Below are 26,778 nucleotides of genomic sequence, written 5' to 3' on the forward strand. Positions count from 1 at the left end.
TTCCTTTAATTTCTATCCCTATCTTCACTTCCTGGTATTGTCCAAAATTTTGATTCTGAATTTTCATTATTGTTTTCTTCTTTTTTGTGTATGTTATCACGATACATACTGTAATAAGTTAGCCGATTGCTTTCAACTTCCATATATTTTACAGAGTATTGTAGATACCTTTCTCTTCCTATAAGAATACTTGCTCAGACAGCAATGTTTTCAAGTGGGTCATTGTATCACAAGAGTTGAAATACTTTAGTCATGAGAATATTCTTCTTTACATATGGGGTTGCAAAGAGTCAGACACGACTGAGCAACTGAACTGAAATGACTGACATTTATATGACAGTTTGGTTGGGTATAAAATTCTGGGTTCAATGTGCTTTTGATACTTTAGAAAAAAAAATATTTTTTATCCATTTATCTCCTGCATCCATGTTGAGAAATCTGATGTCAGTGTGCATCTTGTTCCTTTTTAGGTCACCTCCTGTCTCATTCTGAAACCTTTAAAGTTTTTCCTCTTTGTTTTTGGTATCCATATATCCCACTTTAATGAGCCCAGGAATAAGTTTTCCTTCTGTCTTCTGTATGCCTTTTGAGTCCTTTTAATATGAAGTTTTCCATCACTTTTTTTAGTTATTATTTCTTCAAATATTTCTTCCCCTTCATTTTGCCCCTTTTCCTTTCTAAACTCACACCTCCTAAATGATACTAATTCTACTTCTATCCTTTGTACATCTTGGCTTTCCTTTATATTTTCTCTTCATTCTTTGCTGCTAAGGTAAGATCTTAAGGTAGATGTCTCAATCTATCTTCCAGCTCTCATTATCTAATTTCTATAGTTTTCTGTTTTAAGTAGATAATGTGAATTAACTCTGTAAATTAATTATTGCTATAGTCTGCCTTCACTGAACAGCTTATTTGTAAACGTAAAATTAAATGCACCAATGAAATATACTATCAAGTAAATATTACAAACATGAAAACTGAGGCAGGAAAGTTTAATGTACTTTCCTTGTGATAAGGTAAATGTTATTTAAAGAATTCATATTTTTTCGTTCTTAAACTACATTTATTAGAAGCTTGGCCCCCTTTGCATGTTCTTTAAATGTATGATTCACTTTAAATTTTGAAACTTGAAAAAAAATTTTAACCTTTAAATAAAAAATTTCAACAATAAATAACTACAGCATATTGCAATATGCCAGAATAATTACTCACACTTGGAATAGTTGAAGACTTTTTTCTTTCTGGCCCTACAAGAGGGCTTGCAGTCATTTCACTTTTTGATCCAACTGTTGTGCTGCCAAGTTTACGAGCCACATCTTTGTCCCAATCCTCTTTCTGTTCACTTTCCACGCTGTTAGCCTGAGGCCTTTTGGTGTATGATACAGCAGGAGGAATGGATGGACCAGCTGTAATTTTTAAAAAAGCAAAATTAACTGAAAAACAACTGACATATTTTCTTCTCACAAACAGAAACTTTTGTATTAAAAATAATCTTTGTTTGCATACTTTACACTTTGAGCTAAGATTAAACTTGATTACAAAAATTAGGTCAGCCCCTGAAAACAGGATTATATTAATCATTCAGTAATATAAATCTGTGATAACTGGGGATGACACAAGGACATAAACAAGTGAACTGTATAATGCTTAACAAAAAACGCAAGTTTGGGCAGACTTGGTTTGTCTTTGCACTTATTTGACTCTCCCCCACCATGATCACTAAAGCGTCGTTGCTTCTGGTTTGCCGAGATGCTCCGCTGGACCTTCAGGTGAGCAGGGGACTGCAGGGTGCTGTTGTTTAAGTCACTGCTGGGCCGGGACCTCTGACACAAGTTTCCACTGGATAACGATTCACCCCCTTCAAACTATATGAAGAAGAAAGACGACCAGCATTTTAAAACAAAACAAGTTCATAGAAACAAAATACACTCTTGATTTTCCAATTTATTCCAAGTCATACAAGGAGCAATCAGAAATAAGAAAATAAAGTTTGGATACAGAACTGAAACTTGGCAAACAGGAAGGGAGAGGACCAGCTAGAACATCCTTCCACAAGAACATGTCATCTTCTGTTATCTTGATCAATGGCTTTGGGTCCTTCTGGGTCCAAATAACAGCTACCAATTCTTGAATGGTTATTATATACTAGCTGCCATGCTGGAGGACTTCCCTGGTGGACTTCCCTGTAGGCTGTAGGGTCTGCCTACAATACGGGAGACTGGGCTCGATCCCTGGGTCGGGAAGATCCCCTGGAGAAGGAAATGGCAACCCACTCCAGTACTCTTGCCTGGAGGAGCCTGGTAGGCTACAGTCCATGCTGTCGCAAAGAGTCGGACACGACTGAGTGACTTCACTCAGCTGCCATGCTAAAGTTTCTGTATGTGTTACTTTCTTTAATCATTACAGCAAGCCTATGATCTATTAACCTGCACTTTTTAGATGTAAAAATTGAGGTTAAGAGATTCAAGAGACATCTTTGGGATTCAAACTCAGGTATAGTTGGGATTCAAACTTAGGGTGAAATCTAAAATTTTTACTTCATACACACATATATTTTTTGTTTTGTTTGGCTTTCTCCACCACATTCACAGAACAAAAAATGTGGTTTATTGGCTGTGACTCAGAAATTTCTTAGAACTAAGCATGGTAAACTGGGGATTGATACACTATCCTTCTCTCTATAACACCAAAGTATTTTGTTGCCAGTAACTTCTGACTGAATCACTGGCTTTCCAATGGGAAATCTAATATGCAAAGCTGCTAATGATAAAGAGCAGAGTAATACTGATAATGAAAATTTTAAAAGACGACAGCTAACACAAAGGACATAGTAATGTGCCAGAAAGTGTTCTGAGGACTTGAGAAGTATTAATTCATCTAAACTCTTTCAGTGATGCTAAGACACAGGTACCATTCAGTTCAGTCGCTCAGTCGTGTCTGACTCTGTGTGACCCCATGAACTGCAGCACGCCAGGCCTCCCTGTCCATCACCAACTCCCGGAGTCCACCCAAACCCATGTCCTTTGAAACGGTGATGCCATCCAACCATCTCATCCTCTGTCGTCCCCTTCTCCTCCTGCCTTCAATCTTTCCCAGCATCAGGGTCTTTTCAAATGAGTCAGCTCTTTGCATTAGGTGGCCAAAGTACTGGAGTTTCAACTTCAGCATCAGTCCTACCAATGAACACCCAGGACTGATCTCCTTTAGGATGCCATTACATCCTCATTTTATAGACCAGGAAACTGAAGCACAGAGAAATTAAGTAAATTGCCTAAGTCACACAGCTTGATAGTGGCTGTGCTAGGGTAGGAGATGGGTAGGAGTTCAAACCCAATGACCCTGGTTCCAAAGCTAAGGCTCTTGCTACTTATAGTAGGTTTACTAATTTATATCAATGCAATTCAAACTTCATTTTAATTCATGCACGGGCTAGGTTGTATGCTTATAAAACTTACATTAATAGGAAAATTAAAGATCTCAGGAGTAAAATCTAAAATCCAAGTAAAAACAGGTTGAAGTCTTTAGAAATAATTATTTATATTTCCCACTTCTTAAAATTCTCTTGGCTTGGCTTCTCTGACACCACTGCCTCAGCTCTTAGCATTTCTACTGAAGATCCCTTTCCTCTGCTGTAACAGTACCTACCTGAGAGGATTAGATGAATTTAAAAAGTCAAGTCCTTAAAACAGTTCCTGGCACATTACTAAGTGGTCCTCTGATGACAACTCACAAATCTATTAATGCTATTCAACTCATTCCCTTCAGATCCAGATCTTTATATCCAAATGACTACTGAACAGCTCCAACCAACAGGAAGTTCAAATTCAACCACCCCGAACTGAACAAGCCTCCCATCTTCCCCCTGAGATTCACTCTTTTCCTATCTTGACAAATACGTCTAACAAAACCAGTCACCTACACTACAAGTCTCAGGGTCCCTTCTCTCTCATTTCCAACAGGTTATCAAACACTGTAAATTCTGCCTTGGCTTGCTGTGGGTGTCTGTCCTCTTACATCCCAGAGTTTCCTGTGCAACCTCTCCTCAGAGCATATCCCACACCGTACCACACTATGGACTGATTCCCTCCCCTCCACACTGAGAGCAACCAGAGATCACAGACCTTCTAATCTTTCTATTCCAGTATGTGGCATAATTTCTGGAACGGAGCAGGTACAATAAATATCAGCTGAATGTACTGATTCACTAATAGTTACTATCTACTTATAAATAATTTAATCCTATTCTACAAAATGCCTCCCACCAACTGTCAAAGCTCTGGGCTATTCTTGATTCTCAATTTATACCTTTATATTTGCTGACCCAAAGGATCATTTGCTTTTATGGTTCAATAACCACTGGCATAGTGACTTCTTTACTCTCTCTCTCCCTAAGATAGATCTCGACTGGTCCTGAGACTTCCCGATTGATGTATAAAAACACTTGACCCACTACAAGGCAAAACATATCACAAGATGACTTTTTCCTGGGTTCCCACCTATATTTCATTTTAAATGCTGTATGTCCCTTTGTTTCAGTTACTGTGTATTCTGTGCACCTGGAATAACCATGTTGCCTTTGGAAGGGCTCTTGCATTTGGGGGATGCTGTTCTCAAGGACCTGACTGAACGGGGCCTCTCAGAGCTAAGCAAGATACTATGCCTACTCTTTCGAAACAATCTCTTCGTGTTTAGAAATAAGATTAGTTCATAACTTAGCACTGTGAATTTTGAATTCTAATAGATAAGATTGTTAGTGTTTTTATATTTTTTTCATACCACCTAGAATATATTTGCTGATATTATATCTATGCTTAAGCTGTAACTTAGCTTAAAAAATAATTCACATTAATGTGAAAAGGTGAAAAACTTACTTCAGGTGGTTTTCTACCTAAAAGAATATAAGTAGCCATGACTTCATCATATTTCTGATTTATTAAGGCATCATTTATCTCATCTCGTACAAAACCCATGGTGATCATGATATCTAGAAATAAAAAACAAAATGCAAAATTTCGAAAAACAAGTTTTAGTAAACAAACCAACAAAAATGGGCAAGTTTGTCCACATTAGATATGAAAACTAAGTTCTAACATTTTAAAGTGTAACTATAATATAAAAACTTCTGGACTACTAATATACAGACTCTGTGTAGTTAGATACTGCACATCCCCAATTTTTCAGGCAGAAACACTCTCATGAGCCAATATACTCCCGAGCCTACTCCATTTCTCTCTGCCTAGCACATTACTGAGCTGAGTTCCTTTGTCCAGATAGACATACTATCTGTCTGTGACATACACAGAATATCTTCTCTCTCTTGCAACACATACTCAGCCACTCATGGAGCAGTTTCTCTCATTGCTTGACAAATTTGTTTTCTGAACTGTAGGCAGGTTGATTCTTTGGAAGGCTTGAATTCCACAGTTCTGATCAGATTTCTAACTCCCTCAAATGCTCCTCCTTTGCCATTTTGCCCTCAAGCAAGACAGGAGCATGGCTGAGGTGACTCAGTTATGAGTTTCTGATGGCTTTGAGAAGGAAGAGGGAGGAGGTTCGAAGCGGACACTGACTGGGTGTGGAGGATGGACCCTGCTGAGTTAGTGGAAACCAAGAGGGGACCAAAGTGCTCCTCCTGCTAACTCAGTGCCTCTGTATTTTTGGTTAAAATACGTGCTATATTTTGCTGACATTTATCAGTCTGAACAGTGCTGATTCTTAAATCAGTCATTCCTCTTGTTAGGAACTGTTGAAAGAAAAGAATGAGGCTTATTTACATTGTTTCCATTTTTATATCACTGTTGCCAACAAATGTTTTAGATTATAATGTATGAGAACAAACTAAGGAACTTGAATTTTTCAATGTTTAGCATATATCTGCAGAAAGAAAAGATGACAACGTAAGCTTTTTTCAAATAAAAACTCCTTCCCATTTACATTTGAAACGCAATTTTGGTAGACTAAAGGACTCTGACTTTTAGCCTAGGGAGGACAGCACCTCTCACAATACTTAAATGCTTACCTATTCTTTTTGTGTCATTGAAATCTGGTTCAGGCTCAGCATATGGCTTTAGTTCTTCTTCTTCATGACCAACATTCATCCACCGATCTTTCATTATTTGCTAGGAAATAAACTCTACATTATGTTTGGCCAATCAGGACATTCAACCACTTATATTAGCTCATATTTTAGTAAATGTGAAATTTGCTAGTTTGATCAACAAGAATCATGTGACATTTTCAAACTAAAGTTACTGTTTCTAGTTTAATTAGCAGGCCAACAGAAGGTATAGGCCTGAGACATACTTGTATTAATGTATCTTATGACAACTATACCCATCATCCTGCACACTCACCAAATGAACTGACTCAAAATACACTGCCTGCTGCCTATGTTCCTCTAAAAGGAGTATTTTCACATTTGAAAATTTTAACATAAAAACCTACGGATTTTAACTTCTGCTTTGTATTTTTATAGTTAAGAATAATGAAGAGATTTTTCTCCTGGTCTTCTACCAAATATCTACCGTGCTGATTTTAAAATCATCTGCTATATTTTAAAATCCTCACTAAAACATTAGGAAAGAAGAGATCATAGGAGATGGAAATCAGGGTTAGTCAATGATGATAGCTTAGAGAATATGGGAAGAAAGGACAGTTAAGATTTAAACCTAGAACTAGGAATTATTAAGAATCAGTGTGAAAACAGGCACTGGTGTGCATTACCAGAGTCAAATTTAAGCCAACACTCAAACAACAGTCACCCCTGGGCTGTTAAAAAGCAACCTGGGAGAGGCAGTCTATGGAACGAGGAAACTATTGGCAAACTATATATCACATAAGGGGTTAATACTCAGAATATATAAACAACTTCTACAACTCAATAACAACAAAAAATTGCACAAAATAAAAAATGGGCAAAGGACCTGTATAGGTATATCTCCAAAGAATATATATAAGTAGCCAATAAGCATGTGATAAGAGGCTCAACATTACTGATCATCAGGGGAATCAAAATCACAGTGAGATATCACCTCATATCTGTTAGGATGACAACTGTCAAAAAAAAAAAAAGAAAAAAAAAGAAAATAACAAGTGTTGGTGAGAATATGAAGAAACTGAAACTGTTGTGCACTGTTGGTGTGACTGTAAAATGGTATTGTTACTATGGTAAATAGTATGGAGGCTCCTTAATATACTAAAAACGGAACAACTATCTGACCCAGCAATCCCACTTCTAGGTATATATCCAAAGTAACTGAAAACAGGATCTTGAAGAGCTATTTCATACCCATGTTCATTGCAACATTATTCACAACAGCCAAGATGTAGAAAGAGTCTAAATGTCTGATGGATGGATAAAGAAAATGAGATATGCACATACAGTGAAGTGTTACCCTTAGAAAAAAAGGACCTCTGAGGACACTGTTAAGAAAAATTAGCCAATCACAGGAAAACAAACACTGGATGATTCTACTTATATAAAGGATCCTTTAAGTAGATCCTTTATATAAGTAGAATCATGTTTTATTTAAAGGATTTTAATCCTTTATTTAAAGGATCTACTTATATAAAGGATGGTTTTAAATAAAACTCATAGAAACAGGAAGTAGAATGCTGTCTGCCTGCGTTAGGAGGAAGGAGCAATAGGGAGCTATTGTTCAATGGCCAATACACTGCACTAGACCAGGTGAACAAACTAATCCATTTCAGATTTCATTTCAGATACCTCAACACAAGAAACAAGAGGACAAACAAGACTCCGAAACTGAAGAAAGTTTACTTTAGCCATCACTGCCAGTGAACGGAGACGACTACTTGCTGAGAAACTCTAGCAAAATAATGGACACAGAATTATGAAGAATTAAACAAATTAAAAAAAAAAAAACCCCTACACAGAGGTCCACACATTAAAAGACTATGGACTTTAGATTGGCCAGATGAAAATAATATTTCTTAAATCGTTTTAGCCTTTGTAAAGTATACCCCATATGCATCCGAATTTGTACTCAGAAATTTTCATTTCAAAAATGGTTTTTATTATTGTTTTTTTGCTTTACTACCACTTGTACTAGGCAGACACAAGCAAGATTTTTAAAATTATCTTAGCTGAAAAAAATGTTAAAAGTAGAAAAATACTTCTTGAGGACTAAAAATGACAGAGAAAAAGCAGTAAGGAAGCGCTTTGCTTTAGGCTCAAACTGTTATTATTTTAAACATTTTGGTTAAGGGCTGGAAAAATTAAAGAAAATATACAAAGATGAGACAGCAGAAGAGTTTTTCATCTTCTTTCTAAAAAAAAAATTCAGACATACCAATATTCTAATAAATAGGGGAAAAAAAGTATACAGCATGAAACACAAATTCTTTTAAAATCATGTGTGATCCTGTCTCTCCCATTATGATCCCAATTAGGAAGAGCTGAAAGCATTCATATACACAGCCTAAGAAAGCTATATAACTATTTAGATCTAGAAACAATCAAAGGTCAAGCAAGGATAATATGAAATCAATTTCATTAATCTTGTTCTCATGGAGGATTAAGGCACATAACTTATAAGGCCCTAAGAAATACATAGTCACATCTAAGAAGCAACAGGAAGGTGTGTAAGTTAAATAAGAAGTTTAATAAGACAATAAGCAGATTATTTGAATCAAGATTCTTTAAATCAAATTTTAATATTAGCAAATTATATAGTCAGGAAAGACTAGCGTTTACTCAGTAATTCACGATACTCAAATAACACTGAAAAATAATACATCAAGTTCCATTTAAAAAAAAAATGGGAATTGGGAAATATTTCATATCAAAATGTACAAAGTTGATATAAGTCTATAAAGCTGATTAACCAGACTCCCTCAGTCAAGCAGTTAAAGGGATACAGAGAGCTTAGACATGAAGAAGCACCCTTAACCTATTCATTAAAAACACTGAGTATCATCTCTAATGAAAGAAACACAAATTAAGGTGATTATGACTGTATTACTACCATAAAGACACCAATTACTAGAAATTATTCTATCCAATACAGAAACAAGCTGTGGGGAACAGATACCCTCAAGTGCTTTAGGTCACATGCAATCTTTTGGCAATGCTACACAGGACCTAGCAAACTGCTTATTACCTTCTGACTCAGAAACTATGGGCATAGAGTATTTATCTAAGCATATATCCCGAAGGAAAAAAGTTTATCACATTAATTTTAGCAAAAACAATGAAAACAGTTCAAATATGCAACAAACAAGAAAACAGTTTAACTTTGATACATAAAGGGAAGGAGATCATTCTCATGATAAAGCAAAGAGTACAAACTATAAACGTTTAAGTTAAAAAAAAAAAAGAAGGCAATATGACATGAAAACATTACTGTATAAAAATTTGTTTACATACTGCAGACTGGTGTTTTGAAAATGGCTGTTTTTAAAAGTTCATAGATCTATTTTAATTGCAAAGTTGACAATAAAGTTCATCTGAAAATAAAAGTGAAGACTAATACAATTTTTAACATCATTGTTATTTCTAAGGGAGTTTCTTAGGATTTGGGAAAAGAAATCTTTTATTTAAATTGGTATCAGGTTTCTCTGGAAAGTCAGTTCTGGGAATTGTGAAACAGAACAGCCTTTGTATAGTGATATCTGCAATATTATGGTAGCATTTCCAATGTAGACTCATGGTTCCATAGCTGGAAAATGCAGTTTTGATAAGCTGAAACAGGAGGTTTCAGACTATACTCAAATACATCAAGTTGAACTTCTGATGAGCAAATGTTTTCATAATAATAATTTGGATTTTTAATTCTACTCAGAGAATTCTAATACTGTAATCCTTCACATTTTAATGTTAAGGATAAAAGAGTTAAATATTTGGCCATTACTGTAAATGAATCATCGTTAAGACACCAAGTACATCTTATCAACTGTACACAGAGATTTTAACATCTATTCCCCTTAAATAATTTTTGTTGGTCTTTTTGCTCTGCTGATTAGCTGAGCTGATGCCTCAACTCTGGAGATTTTTTTTATTAAGTGACATGCATATAAATTTGACTCCAGTGATAAAAATGGGTCACAAAGCAGGATTAAGAGAAGTTTTTTGTCCCTATAAAATTTTAGAACTGATGAGTGTCCACAATTTTAACTATTTCACTTAATTTTCTATTATAATGGTTGAAAGTAAGTTTAGAAGAGCAGTAATATGAAAGTGGGCTTTTTTACTGCATAGATTTATCTATTAAAACATTATTAACATGTTGCTTGACCCCCAAAGGAAAAAAAAAAAAAACAGAAAAAAATTATAGGAAGGAACTAATCACATTTAAACAAATAATTCAGTAAAAAACATCTGATGACTGATTCACTGATATAAAGCATTTAACTTCCCAGTGGAAGCCACCATCCCTTAACTTCCATCCAAACATACTGTATCTTTCAGTGAAAAGTACTGTGGTAATAAAGTTACAAAGCCCAAACTAACCTGAGAGCTCTGTACACACGGATGGCTCACTATAAGGCTGTCTCCTAACCAGCATGGAGTCCGTGTCAGAAAGCCCCATTGCTACACTAAAAAAGTACAGTTTAAATGAGGTTAATTCTCTGAATTTTCTACCCTATCTATTAAGGCAAATAAATGAAGACAAAAAAGTACTAGAGAACAATACATGCTGAATCTCTGAAATTACTTTAGTACAGGTGAAAATATTCTTGAAAACAGATGGGCAAAATACTTAATAAGTTGTTCAGATTACAGCACCAGAAGGAGAAAATATTAGATCTTTTTGGTTACATGAGCCTCTGACATCAGTGGGTGCAACATACTTAATACTTTTATAATAGCACCTACTATTATAAATATCTCACATATATGGAATGTATTAGGCAACAAAACAGTGTGGTAAGAAATGAAATACCTGTTTCCAACATGCTCTAGTTATTAAATATATCAAATTTTTCGTACTGATGTTGAGAGGGTTATACTGAATATTTTACTATCAGATACAGTCATGGAGTATTCACTGGATTCAAATTTCACTATCTTCTTTCATCCTTGAAATATTTGTACTTCCTAAATACAAGGTTAGGTTTTCCTTCTTCTTCAACTACGTCAATCTTATCCCTATTTTGATGTTGTTCGAATACTTCATTGCAGGATGAAGAAGAAATGAGAATCTCTAGAGAAACCCACTGCACAACTTTTGAGTAGTGAAAGCATCATGTGACTTTCTCTAGCTTGAACAAAAGACAAATGAGATGATCCGGCAATTTTACTAAAAACACACGGGTCACTTCCTCGAATATTTTAATTGTCAAACTTTAAATATAGGGTGGAAAAAATTACTTACTTCTAAGCTGCCTCTCTTAATTGGATTCAGCACTAATAATTTCTTCAAAAGGTTTTCACAGTCTGTGGACATATAGAAGGGAATACGGTACTTCCCTCGTAAGACCCGCTCCCGCAGTTCCTTAGAAAGAAAAAGAAAGCCTTTACTGCTGGCTGATGAAATCAAGGTGATTGGGGATAGAACATTAATATCGAATTTAGCCAATACCTTTAAATTCTGGCCGTCAAAAGGCAAGGAGCCACTGACTAACGTGTAGAGAATGACGCCGAGGCTCCACACGTCCACTTCAGGCCCATCATACTTCTTCCCTTGGAAAAGCTCAGGAGCGGCATAAGGTGGGCTTCCACAAAATGTGTCCAACTTGTTCCCGACTGTAAATTCATTACTAAAACCAAAGTCAGCAATTTTAATATTCATATCAGCATCAAGGAGAAGGTTTTCAGCCTAAGAAGAAAATAATAAAAAGGACAATGTAAAGAGCCTACATAAAATAAAATGTTCATTATAATTGTTCAGATCTTAAACATGTATTCTTGTCTCTCTTTTTAAGATTATGTGAATTTTTTATTATTTAAAAACTTTTCCAAGCTTCAATGAGGTATGATTGACAAATAAAAATTGAATATATTTAGGCTTTACAGCATTACTTTTTAAAAGGGTATACAAAGCAATAATTTAATAAACCTAAACATTGTGAAATGATTACCATAATCTAGTTAATTAACACATCTATTTTCTCACAGTTACTTTTTAAAAATTTGTTATTAATTCTTATTGGAGTTTAGTTGCTTTACAGTTCTGTGTTAGCTTCTGCTGTACAGCAAAGTGAATCATTTATACGCATACATATATCTGCTCTTTTCTGGATTTCTGTCCCATTTAGGTCAGCACAGCACACTGAGTAGGGTTCTCTGTGCTATATAGTAGGTTCTCTTTAGTTATCTATTTTACACATAATAGTGTATATATGTCGGTCTCAATCGCCTAATTTCTTGTCTTACATTTTTAATATAACATCAAACTGAGAAGCCCAGTAGAGTACTTCAATATCTAACTGTTCAGAATTACATCTATATAGGACTGAATTTTAACACTATCATTTCATGGCAATCAGATGGTGTATAAACATGGAACAGTGACAGACTTTATTTTCCTGGACTGCAAACACTGCAGATGGTGACTGCAGCCATGAAAGTAAAACGCACCTGGAAGAAAAGCTATGACAAACCTAGAGAGTGTATTAAAAAGCAGAGACGTCACTTTGCCAATAAAGGTCCATATAATCAAAGCTATGGTTTTTCCAGTAATCTTGGACGTGAGATTTGGACCACAGAGAAGGCTGAGTGCTGAAGAACTGATGCTTTCAAACTGTGGTGCTGGAGAAGACTCTTGAGAGTCCCTTGGACTGCAAGGAGATCCAACCAGTCAATCCTAAAGGAAATCAACCCTGAATATTCACTGGAAGGACTGATGCTAAAGCTGAAATTCCAATACTTTGGCCACCTGACCCAAAGAACTGACTCACTGGAAAAGACCCTGATGCTTGAAAGACTGAAGACAGGAGGAGAAGGGGACGACAGAGGATGAGATGGTTGAATAGCATCGCTGACTCTGATGGTCATGAGTTTGAGTAAGCTCCAGGAGTTGGTGATGGACAAGAAGCCTGGCATGCTGCAGTTCATGGGGTTGCAAAGAGTCAGACAGGACTGAACGACTGAACAACAACGACAAAGACTGAATTTTAGCACTCTATAGGAAGGTTTTATTTATATGCATATATGTAACTGTTTGGGCTTCACAGGTATTGCTAGTTGTAAAGAATCCACTTGCCAATGTAGGAGATGTAAGAGACGCAGGTTCAATCCCTGGGTCGGGAAGATCCCCTGGAGGAGGGCATCTGGTCCCGTCACTTCATGGCAAATAGATGGGGAAACAGTGGCTGACTTTATTTTTCTGGGCTCCAAAATCACTGCAGATGGTGACTGCAGCCATGAAATTAAAAGACGCTTACTCCTTGGAAGGAAAGTTATGACCAACCTAGCTAACATATTCAAAAGCAGAGACATTACTTTGCCAACAAAGGTCCATCTAGTCAAGGCTATGGTTTTTCCAGTGGTCATGTATGGATGTGAGAGTTGAACTATAAAGAAAGCTGAGCACCAAAGAATTGATGCTTTTGAACTGTGGTGTTGGAGAAGACTCTTGAGAGTCCCTTGGACTGCAAGGAGATCCAACCAGTCCATCCTAAAGGAGATCAGTCCTGGGTGTTCATTGGTAGGACTGATGCTGAAGCTGAAACTCCAATACTTGGCCACCTGATGCAAAGAGCTGACTCACTGGAAAAGACCCTGATGCTGGGAAAGATTGAGGGCAGGAGGAGAAGGGGATGACAGAGGATGAGATGGTAGGATGGCATCACCGATTCAAAGGACATGGATTTGGGTGAACTCTGGGAGTTGGTGATGGACAGGGAGGCCTGGCGTGCTGCAATTCATGGGGTCGCAAAGAGTCGGACACGACTGAGCGAGTGAACTGAACTGAACATGATAATTTGATATACATACACACAGTGAAATGATTACTAAAGTTAATTAACATATTTTCTCACATTTACCTTTTTTTTGGGTATTAATGATGGGAACACCTGAAATCTACTCTCTAAGCAAACTTCCAGTACTTAATACAGTATTACTAACTTTTGGGGGGTGGGGCCATACTGCACGGCATGTGAGATCTTAGTTCCCTGACTAGGCATCCAACCTGTGCCCCTCGCATTGGAACCTTGGAGTTTTAACCACTGGACCACCAAGGAAGTTACCAATTATTAAGTTTTTGGATTATATATCAAAAGCTCAGGCAACCAAAGCAAACATAAACAAGTGAGACTATATCAAACTAAAAAGCTTCTGCACAGCAAAGGAAACCATCAACAAAATGAAAAGAAAACATACAGAATGGGAGAAAATATTTGCAAACCACATATCTGAAAGGGGTTAATATTTAAAATATGTAAGAAACTCATGTGACTCAATAACCAAAAAACCAAACCACCAGATTAAAAAATTGGCAAAACATCTACATAGACATTTTACCAAAGAAGACATACAAACAGTCAACAGGTATATGAAAAGTTGCTCAACATCACTAATCATCAGAGAAATGCAAATCAAAATGCAAATCAAAACAATGAGGTATTATCTCACAACTTGATAGCTATATGAAAAAAATAAAAGATAAGTGTCATCAATAATGTGAGGAACTAGAACACTGTGTTCTGCTGGGAGGGCTGTAAATCGGTAAAGCCATTCTACAAAACAGTACAGAGGTTCTTCAAAAGCTGAAACTAGAACTACCCCATGATCCAGCCATCTGCCTTCTCAGTCTACCTAAAGAAAATGAAATCAGTTCCTCCAAGAGGTATCTGCCCTCCCATGTTCATTGCCACCATCATTTCTTGACTAACACACATAACTTAGTCTTAAGTATGCTGCTGCTGCTGCTGCTGCTGCTAAGTCGCTTCAGTCGTGTCCGACTCTGTGCGACCCCATAGACGGCCTCCTACCAGGCTCCTCTGTCTCTGGGATTCTCCAGGCAAGAACACTGGAGTGGGTTGCCATTTCCCTCTCCAATGCATGAAAGTGAAAAGTGAAAGTGAAGTCGCTCAGTCGTGTCCGACTCTTAGCGACCTCATGGACCGCAGCCTACCAGGCTCCTCTGTCCATGGGATTTTCCAGGCAAGAGTACTGGAGTGGGATGCCATTCACATGCATTTGATATTCCTAGTAGTAATAGTGTTAGTCGCTTAGTTGTGTCCAACTCTTTTGAGACTGCGTGCACTGTAGTCTGCCAAAGTCCTCTGTCCATGGGATTCTGGACAAGAATACTGGAGCAGGTAGTCACTGCCTTCTCCAGGTGATCTTCCCAAATGAGGGATCACACTCAGGTCCTCCTGCATTGCAGGTGTATTCTTTACCAACTGAGCCAACAGGGATTCATAAAAACATTAAAATTTTCCTAATATTCTCTGAATTCCAATGTAACGATGAGCACTGGCTCTAACATCAGACAAACCTGGATTTGTACCCTGACCTTGCTTCTGATGGAATGGGGCCTCTGGCATTTTTAATTAGGGACAAAGTTACATATTTATGTATTAAGAGAAGCTAATTAACAGAATCAAATCCTCTTACCCTTTAATGCTAGATAACCTCTCATTCACATTTTCTTCATTTGCTCAGTGAAAATACTTTAAGAAAATATTCCTATGATTTATGTCAGAGTGTTTTGCCTTGGTTCTCTTCTAGGAGTTTTATGGTGTCATGCCTTGTATTTAGATCTTTAAACCATTTGGAGTTTGTATTTGTATACGGTGTGAGACAGTGGTCTAATTTCACTGACTTAAATGTAGCTGTCAAGCTTTCCCAACACCACTTGATGAAGAGACTGCCTTTTCTCCACTGTATACTCTTGCCTCCTCTGTCTTTGCCATAGATTAATTGTAGGTGTGTGGGTTTGTTTCTGGGCTCTTGATTCTGTTCCACTGATCTATGTGTCTGCTTTTATGCCAATACTAAGCTGTTTTGATTACTGTAACTGTGTGGTATCATCTGAAGTCTGGGAGGGCTATCCCTCCAGCTTTGTTCTGTATTCTCAAGATTGCTTTGGCAATTCTAGGTCTTCTGTGGTCCTATATAAATTTGAGGATTATTTGTTCTAGTTCTGTGAAAACTGTCATGGAAGTTTTCATAGGAATTACGTTACATTTGTAGATTGCTTTGAGGAATGTGGCATTTTACCAATATTAATTCTTCCAATCCAAGAGTATGTGGTTATCTTTCCATTTCTTTGGATCATCTTCAATTTTCTTTATCAATATTTTACAGTTTGCAGTGTTATAGATGCATATAGGTCTTTTACCTCCTTAGTTAAGTTTATTCCCCCAGGCAAAAGATATAAAAGCAAAAATAAATAAAATAAATGGGATCTAATCAAACTTCAAAGCTTTTGCACAGCAAAGGAAACCATGAACAAAACAAAAAGAGAATCAAGGAATGGGATAAACTATTTGCAATTTTTTTAACTTTTTATTAACAAGGGGTTACTATTCAAAATATATCAACAGCTCATACAACTCAATAGTACAAAAAACCAACAGGCCAATCAAAAAATGGGCAGACAACCTAAATAGTCACTTCTCCAAAGAAGACACACACAATGGCCAACAGGCACATGAAAAGATGCTCAACACTGCTAATTATTAGGAAAATGTATACAAATGTGTATCAAAAGCACAATGAGGTTATCACTTCACTGTGGGCAGAATGGCTATCATCAAAAAGACTACAATTAATAAACGCTTTAAAGGGTGTGAAGAAAAGAGAACCCTCCTACACTGTTGGTGGGAATGTAAACTGGCGCATCGGCTGTGGAGAAGAGTAAGGAGGTTCCTTAAAAAACTAAAAAATAGAGCTACCACATTACCCAGCAATCCCACTCTTGGGCATATATCCAGAAAACACAAAAACTCAATTTGAAAAGATACATGCAAACCAATGTTCATAACAGCACTACTTACAACAGCCAAGATACAGAAACAACCCATGTGTCCATCAACAGATAACTGGCTTAAGAAGATGCAGGTGTGTGTGTGTGTGTGTGTGTGTGTGTGTGTGTACTTACACAATGGAATATTACTTCACCATAAAAAGGACTGAAATAATGCCATGGCAGCAATATGGATGGACTAGAGAATACCATACTAAGTGAAGTAAGTCAGACAAAGAAACACAAATATTATATAATATCATTTATATGTGGAATCTAAAAATAATACAAATGAATCTATATACAAAATAGAAACAGACTCATAGATACAGAAAACAAACTTATGGTTACCAAAGGGAAAAGGAAGAGAGGAGGGATAAATTAGGAGTATGGGATTACCAGATACAAAATACCATACATAAAATAGATAAGCAAAAAGGATTTACTGTATAGCACAGGGAACTACATTCAATACCTATAATGGAAAAGAACCTGAAAAAAAAAAATATGTATAATATATAACTGAATCACTGTACACTTGAAACTAACATAACACTGTAAGCCAACTATACTTCAATTTTTAAAAAAGAAAGAAAATATACTGCCTTTTATAAAAAGCTGCTGTAAAAATTAAATAAAAACTACTTTTCTTCTATAATGTTTGGCACAATCATGCAATCCAAAAAATAGCTCTAACTATCAAATATCTGTTAATAATAAGAAATTTTTGTTATTAAACCAGTTGCTTACCTTAAGATCACGGTGAACAATACACTTTTGATGACAATACTGTACAGCAGATACAATCTGAAATAAATATTTGGATAAAAGATTCAAAATTATAGTAAAAGCATCCATTTTTCCCAATTATTATTCCAATTAGAAAGTTAATACTTGGATTTCAAAGTTACATTTAGTAATTTCACTGTTCCTTTAGTTCAGAAAACCATATGTACTAAAGTGATGAAATTCTCACTTTTAAATTCAGACAATGTGGAAAAGTAGTGTTCTTTTGCTAAAATATACTAAATATTTATCAGAGTGCATGCAGATTTTTCCTATAGGTTGTCACATTTCTCTGTTTACGCAATCAAATGCATCCTTCACAGACTTGGGTCAAATGGTTCACTCCACTGTTGGAATAAGAATCTTGGCACACATGAGTCAGCATTTCAAGACAGTTGGCTCAAGTTCAAAATGCAAACCTCTATTTTAGGAATTCCATTAAATGTACTCAAGGCATGTTTCTCAGGGAGGTCAACTGACTTCAGAATTTATCAACAGGGCATTTAGCAATACTGTATTTTTGTCTGTTCATATATTACAAAGCAAAGGGAAAATTTTTGAGCCTTAAAAGGAAACCTAATTTTCAAAAGAAAAGGGATAAAAACGAAATATAATTTTAAACCTGTCACTAATTCAGCTGGGCAAAGTATTCTACCCTTGTAACCAGATTCTGTATGCAGTCTTAATTTCTATTACCTAGGGCTCTTTGGGGATAAGTGCTAAACAGGAAAGAATCCAATGGCTTAAGGGCCAAAGATACAAGTGAGAAATAGGTTATAAGCAAATCTATAATAGTTATATACTTTATTACATAAAATACAGAAATGAAAACTATCTGATAGCAATCAGGTAAGAGCTACTTTGTACATATATGTATGGCCATTTTAGCACAGCAGAACATTCAGGTCTGTGGAGTCAGTTAAATGTAAACACAGTCTGAATGTTGAGTATTGGTTAGGCATTTACAAATGGGGACAGAAATGAGATTTTTAAAAGTCTAAAGGTGATGTGAGGTATGATCACGCTAATAGGATACTGGTTAGGGAAAAAAAAAAAAAACTTCGAAGTAGTACAAGTGAAGCTGATATTTCAGTATTATAAAATTATTCTAATGTATATTAAAATGGTTCAAAGACAGAGAAGACATGAATTCAAAACAAAATCAACATACAATGAGTAAGATGTAATTCTATTAAAGTCAGTTTGATCCAACAGTTTATTGAGTACCTGCTATGTGCAAGAAAATGTGCTAGTTGCAAGGGGAACACAAAAATGAACAATACATGTGCACCCTGTCCTTAAGGAGTTTACAGTCTGATTAGGAGGAAAAAATATGTATATGAGTAACTATATATATAACAAGGCAGAATCATAGAAGCAGATGTACAAAGAAGAGAAGGAATCATAAAAATAAAGAATAATTTCCAGTTGGTAGGTGATACTAACATTTGACCTAAGCCAACATGAAGGACAGAAATATTTTAAAATGTGGAGGCTTGGGGATGGGGATGTAAGGGGTAAGGGGGTGAAATGCCTACTGTGAAGGCAACACAGTGTATCTGGAAAGTAGGTTGGAAAATGGTAATACTGGGAGTTAAACCTGGATAGACAAGTTGGTAAAAGTCTCTAAATTCCAAACTAAGCAGGTGCTACAGAACCATGATATGTTTTTGAGCAGAACAACTGTGAATGATTATAATCAATTTGAAGTGTGAGTCCCCCCAAAACAGCAGGACCCTACAAGTAATATGTAGGTTCATTTTCTTAAGCAATATACCTCAAACTGTAATATCTAATTTTCACCAAAATATGTTCATTAGTTAAGAGATATACATTTACATGTAAATATTAATTCAACTTACTGAATACATTATATAGGCCATAGGACGTTCATACTATAAAGCTATTTTTGTATCATAGATGACAGAACTTTGCTGATAACATTATGTTTTTCAAGTCACCTTCTCTTGATACAGTAAAGAAGGCATGCTACAGGTAATGATTTGGTTACCAAACATGAACTTCACCTTAGACAGGATAGTTTCTATGAAAGCAGTTCTATAGGCACTTCTGGAATAAAAATCTCCTGCGTCTTAAAGACTTAAGAAGGGAAAGATAATTTATAATACCACCACACTGATCTAGTAGGATACAATTTCTACAATGAAAGAAGCTCTGGCTTCTGACTCACTCACTGTAAGAATCCCCATCCACAAATCCAAGTTTTACTGCATTAATCTATGGCCAGACCCTCCCATCTCAAACCTTCTGTACCTCCACAAATGCAATGTATGAACTTCTTTATGATCCTTTAGTTACGGATCTCAAAAACATGATTGACAATCAGTCCCGCACTGACCCTAAGACAAGACATGTCAATATTTTGCCATGAGGTGCAATTGTGGGGTTTGCTTTGCAATTATTTATAAGTGAGTCAGGAATTCCCAAGCTTCAAGTCATAGCCTTGATATTGAGAGGGCTGAATCAACATTATGATTTTCTTGCAGGCCTTCAAATCTTAAGGGAATGCAGAGGTACTGTAGGAGCAATAGCTGCTAAATTGGTCCTAAATTGTCGTAGTGTCTTTGCTATACTTCATGGTAGAGTCAAGGACATACATGGATAGGTGTGTATATACCCTTAATAATATAGTATATTCCCCTTCACTGTTAAACTCTTAAAAGTAATTGCATGACATACAGACCAAATAAAAATAAAATAAATATACATTAACTAGAGTTTTAATTAAACCTATAAAGAAAAATAAACTTAGCAAAAATAAATATAAAAACAAAAACAACTTTTTGACAAATAACTACAAAATTGTGTGTGTTTTCATTGTTTTTAAAAATGTGAGTTGGTTATCTATTTAATTTGGGGGGAACACATATAGATAGTAAAATACATTTAATATTTATAATAGAGAATTATTCTTTAAACTTCCATTGTTTTACATTTTAAATAGAATTCATTTCATATTCAACCTCTGATCTCATTTTAAAGTAATCCAGATTTCACTTAAAAAAAAAAGAGCCACTTAATAATTACTTGGATCTTTATGAAAATATCTATATCCCAGCCTCCTATCCTGCTCATACCTGTCAATAAAGATGAGTAAGCTCTTTAAAACAGCAGGCATTTTCACATTCTCTAATTCCATATAGTACCCAGCACAATTTTCAACCACAGTATGTTTTTAATAGTAAATAAATAAAACCAACCAACTAAAAAGAAGAGTGAGCAGTGACAGTCCTTCAAATACCGATTTAGATTTCAATGGAAATATCTAATGTCAATTGGAATTTTCTTCCTAGTTGGCTACTAAAGCTAGAGTTGATGGAGAGAACGACGACATTTGAAGTGATGATTGTAGTTCCTTACTTAAGTAAACCTGGACTTGCAACCCAGCGTAGCAAAGAATTTAACAGTATGTGGCTGATCGCTGTCCAGCTTCTTAAGGTTGCGTCCTCATTACCAGCTGTCTTTAGATTCAGCTATTTTAAGTCAAATGCTTATAAGATCCATTTCAAATATAATGAATGGCTGTGTATATCTTTGGTCTAAAGTATTTTATATATTGTGTTCCAAAAAATAATGATTCTGTGAGATATTAATAATAGATGTTTCCCAAAATAAGCTCACTCCATGATTAATTCGGAGAGTGCTCGGAGAGTCAAAAAGGTATTTTCCTCCCATCTTCCTCAGGACTGCTATACTTGTTTATATGTTAACATATATGTAAAAATCTCACAGTGGAACATTTCATATTAGTATGACCCACTCTTACTGATTATAGGATCACTTTAATTGCAGAATCATGCTTACGGAAGAGATACTGAACTATTTTTAAGTGAGTATTTTAAATTCACTAAGGCAAAGTTTGGATATAGTAAGCTATCTGTTGACACTTCAGTAAATTTTATGAACAATTTACAATTTATTAATCTGGCATTGCTACAGTGATTTTTAAAGTATGTTAATTTTAATTACTTCATTCCTAAAAATTAGAAACAAAAGCTTAGATGAACTTAAATTGCTTTTTCTTATTTTATCATTTATGTAACAAATCATAATCAAGTCGACCTGGAAATACCAATATCTTACCATATTCTTCACACTGGCAAGGTTCCTTCCCTACTCGACTAAATAAAATTGATCATAGTCTTTAAACCTACAAAAATAGGAGTTCCAAAAGCAAGATATCTTTAATTACTTAAAAAAATACAAAAACCTTCTTAAACAGTACACAGTTATGTTGTACACATAAAGGTAATAATACTTAATAATAATTCCTGGATAAATGTTTAAGTATTTATTTTCTATCTCACTCTAGGTCTCTACTTCCAAGACTATCAAAGAGTTATTAATAAGAGTCTCAACTATAAACATTTTACTATTTATATGATCTAAAAATAACCAAATATAACTATTTTACAAGTTTATTTTTCAGTTTTCCATCTTAAAAAAGAAAGTATGAATTTTTCTTTTTAAAGTACCATGTACTCTGAATTCTGGTTTGTGATACTGTCCATTGTACATCACTAAAAATATCAGCAAAACAAAGTTGAAAACTACTTTCCATACCTGCCTAAATTTTGCACGGGCCTCTTTTTCTTTCATTCTTCCATGGGCAACTAAGTAATCAAATACTTCACCTGAATCAGAAAGGTAAAGCAGGCAGTAAAATATACATAGATTTTCAGTTAACAATATATGCATCGTCAAGTTTTTGCCTTGTTTTTAAAGAAGCTTTTGGCCCACACTTTTCTGATAGTTCTATATAAATTATAACTATTACATGATAGAAAAAAAGGGGAAAAGACATATAAAACCGAATATTGGTAGCAGCTTATGAATCAGCAAAACTCCTTTAATTAAAAAATCATAAAAACATTAAGAAAACTTTCTTCTTTCCAGTACTATGTGAAAATACAGTCAACTCTTTATTATCCATTCAAATAAAGGGAAGCCACAGCACGGGCAACCAAAAATTACATTTGGCTCTGTATTTGGGGCTTACATTTCAAATAAAATACCAAAAGTCATATTATGTTGGCTCACTCTCTTAAAGTCTACTGATCATTTAATCTTGGTCAAATTCCACCTCTATCTCCATCCACACTGATTTCATTCTTATCCTTCATATTTTGATCATGTTCATTCTCATGATACTCATTTCACCTGCACTGGTACTTAACTCCTTACTATACAGAATGAAACCATCCTTGTCTGCATCTCCTATTACCCTAGAGGAGCTGCAACCTTCTTGAATGCTGTCATCACACCCATACTTTACCTGCATGCCCATCCCCATGACAGGACACAAAGTGGATAGACATTACAAATTTGTTGAAAGAATTTAAAGATACTAGAAACTGTAAAAATTTTCTAATAGATTCTTTACATGTAAGTTTTTTTTCATTTTTCTCTAATTAATAATAATAAACCTAATGTTCAGTTACATTATGAAAGATAAAATACCTCAGTATAAGGGATAAAAATTTTATATCCTTATAATTTGTACCATATAGACATATATGTATATTAAAAACTCACCAAGTGTCTTGCAGAGTTCTTATAAAGTACAGCAAAGTGGTTAAAAACTCAGGTTTTAGAATCAGACTAATTTTGGTATGAATCCTGATTTAGCCCTAAGTTGCTATGGGGAGATATTAGGAAGATTTCTTAACTATGTTAAGACCCCGTTTCTCCCTATTGTCTATCTCACATGGCTATTGTAAGGATTAATGAAATAATGCACGTGCTTAGCACAGTGACTGGCATATAGTAAGCACTCAATAAATTATATATTTGTATCTAGGTATACAGATATATTACATATACATATATGCAATATCAATCCTAGGACATAAGTAAAATGTTAAAAATCAAAATGCAACGATGTATGTATGTCAGATGAAACTAATACATCTACAATGTTAGCAGATTATATAAAGCATACTTAAATGATTAAATGGGATGATAAAAACAGAGAAATGAATAGATGCTCTAGTTGACCCATCATAGCAGTTAACTCTAGATATGTGAATTTAGGCTGGGAAAGATAAAATATATACAGCAGGGGTTCAAAAATCTGGACTGCCCTCAAGTTCTGCCTGGAATGTCCATACCCCAGATGTTTACATGACCCAGTCTTTTACTGATTATATATTACATGTTTATGATACGCTTCCCCAACTAGAATGTCATCTTTTTGATGGCAATGACGTTGCATCTGTTCATCCACGTGTTGTTCTCACCTTGAATATCACCTAGTACATAGTAAACATTTAATAAATAACGTTTGCATGAACAACAGGAGAAATACACATACCATTGTGGATTAGCCCTGATGCCTACTTTTAATAGGTTCCTTTGAACAAAACATGGTTCATATAGGAGTTCCCTGCCCTTCTAATCACTGAAGATCTTTTGCCCCATGAATGAACCAGAGTCAAGAGATGTACTCCTCAAAGAGGCCGTTTTTCATGCTAAGTTTCTAGTGTGCATGTCAGATTCAATCCTAAAATATCTATAAATTTTAGAGGAAACATATTGTTTTATTTTCCAGAGTCATCTTGTCATTTATAGGTTTAAAAGGCAAGAGGTCGATTCTAGATTTACTGCTACAGAACTGAGATGGTTTTGTTACAGTACCACTGACTGGCAAGACTCAAAGGAAACCTATCATCAGGAATAAGAATTAAGTAAGAGACCACCTGGTTTGGGATGAGCTGAAGTACATACCCCTCTATCCTACACTATACCCCACTGCCCTCCAGTGCTACTGAAGGAGAGCAGTGAGGACCCCAGGTGCTGCCTATTACTCCAGCCATTGCTCCTCTTCATTAGCACCAATAGAGAGTTGACTGTACTTACCATTAATTGTTAGAGCAGTACGCACATTAGTATTAACCCAGCCTTGTGGTGGACCTTCATAAAAATTGAACAATGCCCATCTATCTTTAGCTGTCTGTAAGTTCTCGTATCAAAGCCATGTCTAGCCCTTCTCTTGAGACTAGATCACTAAAAAAAGTTTAACTGAACTATAAACACACAGGGTTCCCATACTGATGAACTGTTAATTTACATCTAACTAAAGAAGAGTTTAGTGAAGAAAGAATTCATTATGTGGTATTTGAAGGTTCATTAATTTTATTATAGACTAACATTTTATGCAAGTTTGCATGACAATTAATATTTTTAAAAATCCTATGATAATAAAAAACATTAATGATTCAGGTTTTTGGTTTATGTAAAAAACTTACATGAAGTATTTTTAGGGTTTTAAAAAAGTGATGCAAAAACCCAAATCTATTAAAAAACTAAAAAGTAATTAAAATATTTAGTATTTGTAGTAAATTTTTTAAAAATCTAACAGACACTATAAAAATACATAGTCTAAATGTTGTAGATTAAAATAAATCGTCTTTATTCAAGTTACAGAAAATCAGATCATAAAAATCTACATCCTTTTTTAGCTAAAAGGATTCAAAACTAGACTCAACACTGTTTTCCTACTAATTAGCAAAAAAAGGTTAATTAGACAAGTTGGTTTAAATAATTTCCAATGCCCTCCTTCTTTAATTGTTTAAATTCTATGATTCCTTAAAACCTTCAAGATCCTCTTTTTACTTATTAAATTATTTAACTCCATAAATTTTAAACCTGTTTCTGAGAAAGTTAAGGCTTATGCCTAAAAGAACAGTGATTCTACGGCAATGTATCTCTCATTTGAGGAAAGTGCAGGAAATGAAAATGATTTTCTAATAATCAGTGTTTATTTTGATGCTAGACAGTCAAAATAAACATTGTATTCTACTAGAAGTATATCTTACCATTCCCCTGTCAACTCAGTATTCTAATTTATAAAATACATAGATCAATATTTGTTTAAATTGAAACATTTTATAGATTATCTTGAAGATGTATGTATATTGAGAATCTGTGATATGCGATCAGTTAAACAAAAATGTGACCTAGAACAGGCTTTTACTATAAACATTACTAAAAACATTTGGGTTTGAGATTTCCTATTTATAGCCAAGAGAAAACAGTATTAGAAAATAATAATAATAATATAATATTAAGATGAATGTTTCATAGATTACATTCATAGATAACATTCATAGATAACAATGCAAATTTAATTTTGAAAAATATCCCTAAGTAATTTTTAAATAAGCCAAAGTCCAATTTTTAAATGTAGGATCAATAGGTCTTAAAATCAAACAATGAATTTTCCTAAAGACACCAATGAAAGGCATTTTAATAAAACTACAGATTCATTAACAAAATAAAGACATAGATATTATAATGAGCTTTCAGGTATTAATAATTCAACATGTCTCATCAAAGGTAACTTTTCAATCCTCTCATCCTTACCCCCACTCGCGTATTCCATGACTAAATAGAGAGTCTTCTCTGTTTCAATAACTTCAAACAATTTTACTGAAAAAAGAAATTAGAGATATAACTCTGTAATTGTGAGCATACTAGATATATTTTAAGAAAATTTAAAGTAACACTAAACCAAAGGAAAAGTTGAGCATTTACTAAATATTACTACTTACAATTTAAAGTTTAAAAGTTTTCCCAAGGATTATTACTACCATGGTAGATAACTATCACAAAATGATTTGGAACCAACTGCTGGGTCAAAAGAGAGTTAAGTTTCTAGGATTAAAAAGCTTATCCCCTTTCAAATTAGAATAAGGTAATAAAAAGGAAAATCTTAAAATCAGAATAATAAAATTTAGTGAATGCTTAAAAAGATACTATTATCATAACGATTCAATCAAAAATGTTAAATAATCTTTGGTACAGAAATAAAAAATTTTATAATTATGTGATATTTTAAAGTTTCTGATTAAAATCTACTAAATTATCAGACTTATGTAGTTGAAATTATATACCAAAGGGAACTGCATTTGTATCTCTAATTAAACATAAGATTTTTTTAGTGAGCAAGAAACACACTTCAAGAATAAACAGATTAAAAGAATAATTGCTTTTTACTTCTTATAATCCAATGACTTTGAGTAATATGTTGTAAATTAATTTACAAATAAATTTGTCTGTAAATATGCGGGGAAAATAGAATTTATGGAAA

At 34.7% G+C, this 26,778-nt stretch overlaps 1 protein-coding gene across 6 annotated transcripts in view; it reads right to left on the reverse strand.

Annotated features, from left to right (window-relative positions):
- Nucleotides 1-26,778, reverse strand: part of MARK1 (microtubule affinity regulating kinase 1) — a 140,093-nt gene that overhangs the window by 17,354 nt on the left and 95,961 nt on the right. For 5 of the 6 annotated variants that reach the window (XM_070385497.1, XM_070385495.1, XM_070385498.1 and 2 more), the window contains 9 exons: nt 26,052-26,117; nt 22,251-22,321; nt 17,631-17,687; nt 11,544-11,780; nt 11,337-11,456; nt 6,020-6,119; nt 4,872-4,984; nt 1,712-1,865; nt 1,213-1,406 (listed from right to left, as the gene is read on the reverse strand). In XM_070385497.1, coding sequence (XP_070241598.1) covers nt 1,213-1,406; nt 1,712-1,865; nt 4,872-4,984; nt 6,020-6,119; nt 11,337-11,456; nt 11,544-11,780; nt 17,631-17,687; nt 22,251-22,321; nt 26,052-26,117 — 1,112 coding nt within the window. Of the gene's footprint in view, nt 1-1,212; nt 1,407-1,711; nt 1,866-4,871; nt 4,985-6,019; nt 6,120-10,471; nt 10,558-11,336; nt 11,457-11,543; nt 11,781-17,630; nt 17,688-22,250; nt 22,322-26,051; nt 26,118-26,778 lie in introns of those variants that run through there. The other variant, XR_011467316.1, reaches the window with a different exon arrangement.

The sequence above is a fragment of the Bos mutus genome, chromosome 16 (genome assembly GCF_027580195.1).
Source record: "Bos mutus isolate GX-2022 chromosome 16, NWIPB_WYAK_1.1, whole genome shotgun sequence".
In the NCBI taxonomy this organism is placed as follows: Eukaryota; Metazoa; Chordata; class Mammalia; order Artiodactyla; family Bovidae; genus Bos; species Bos mutus.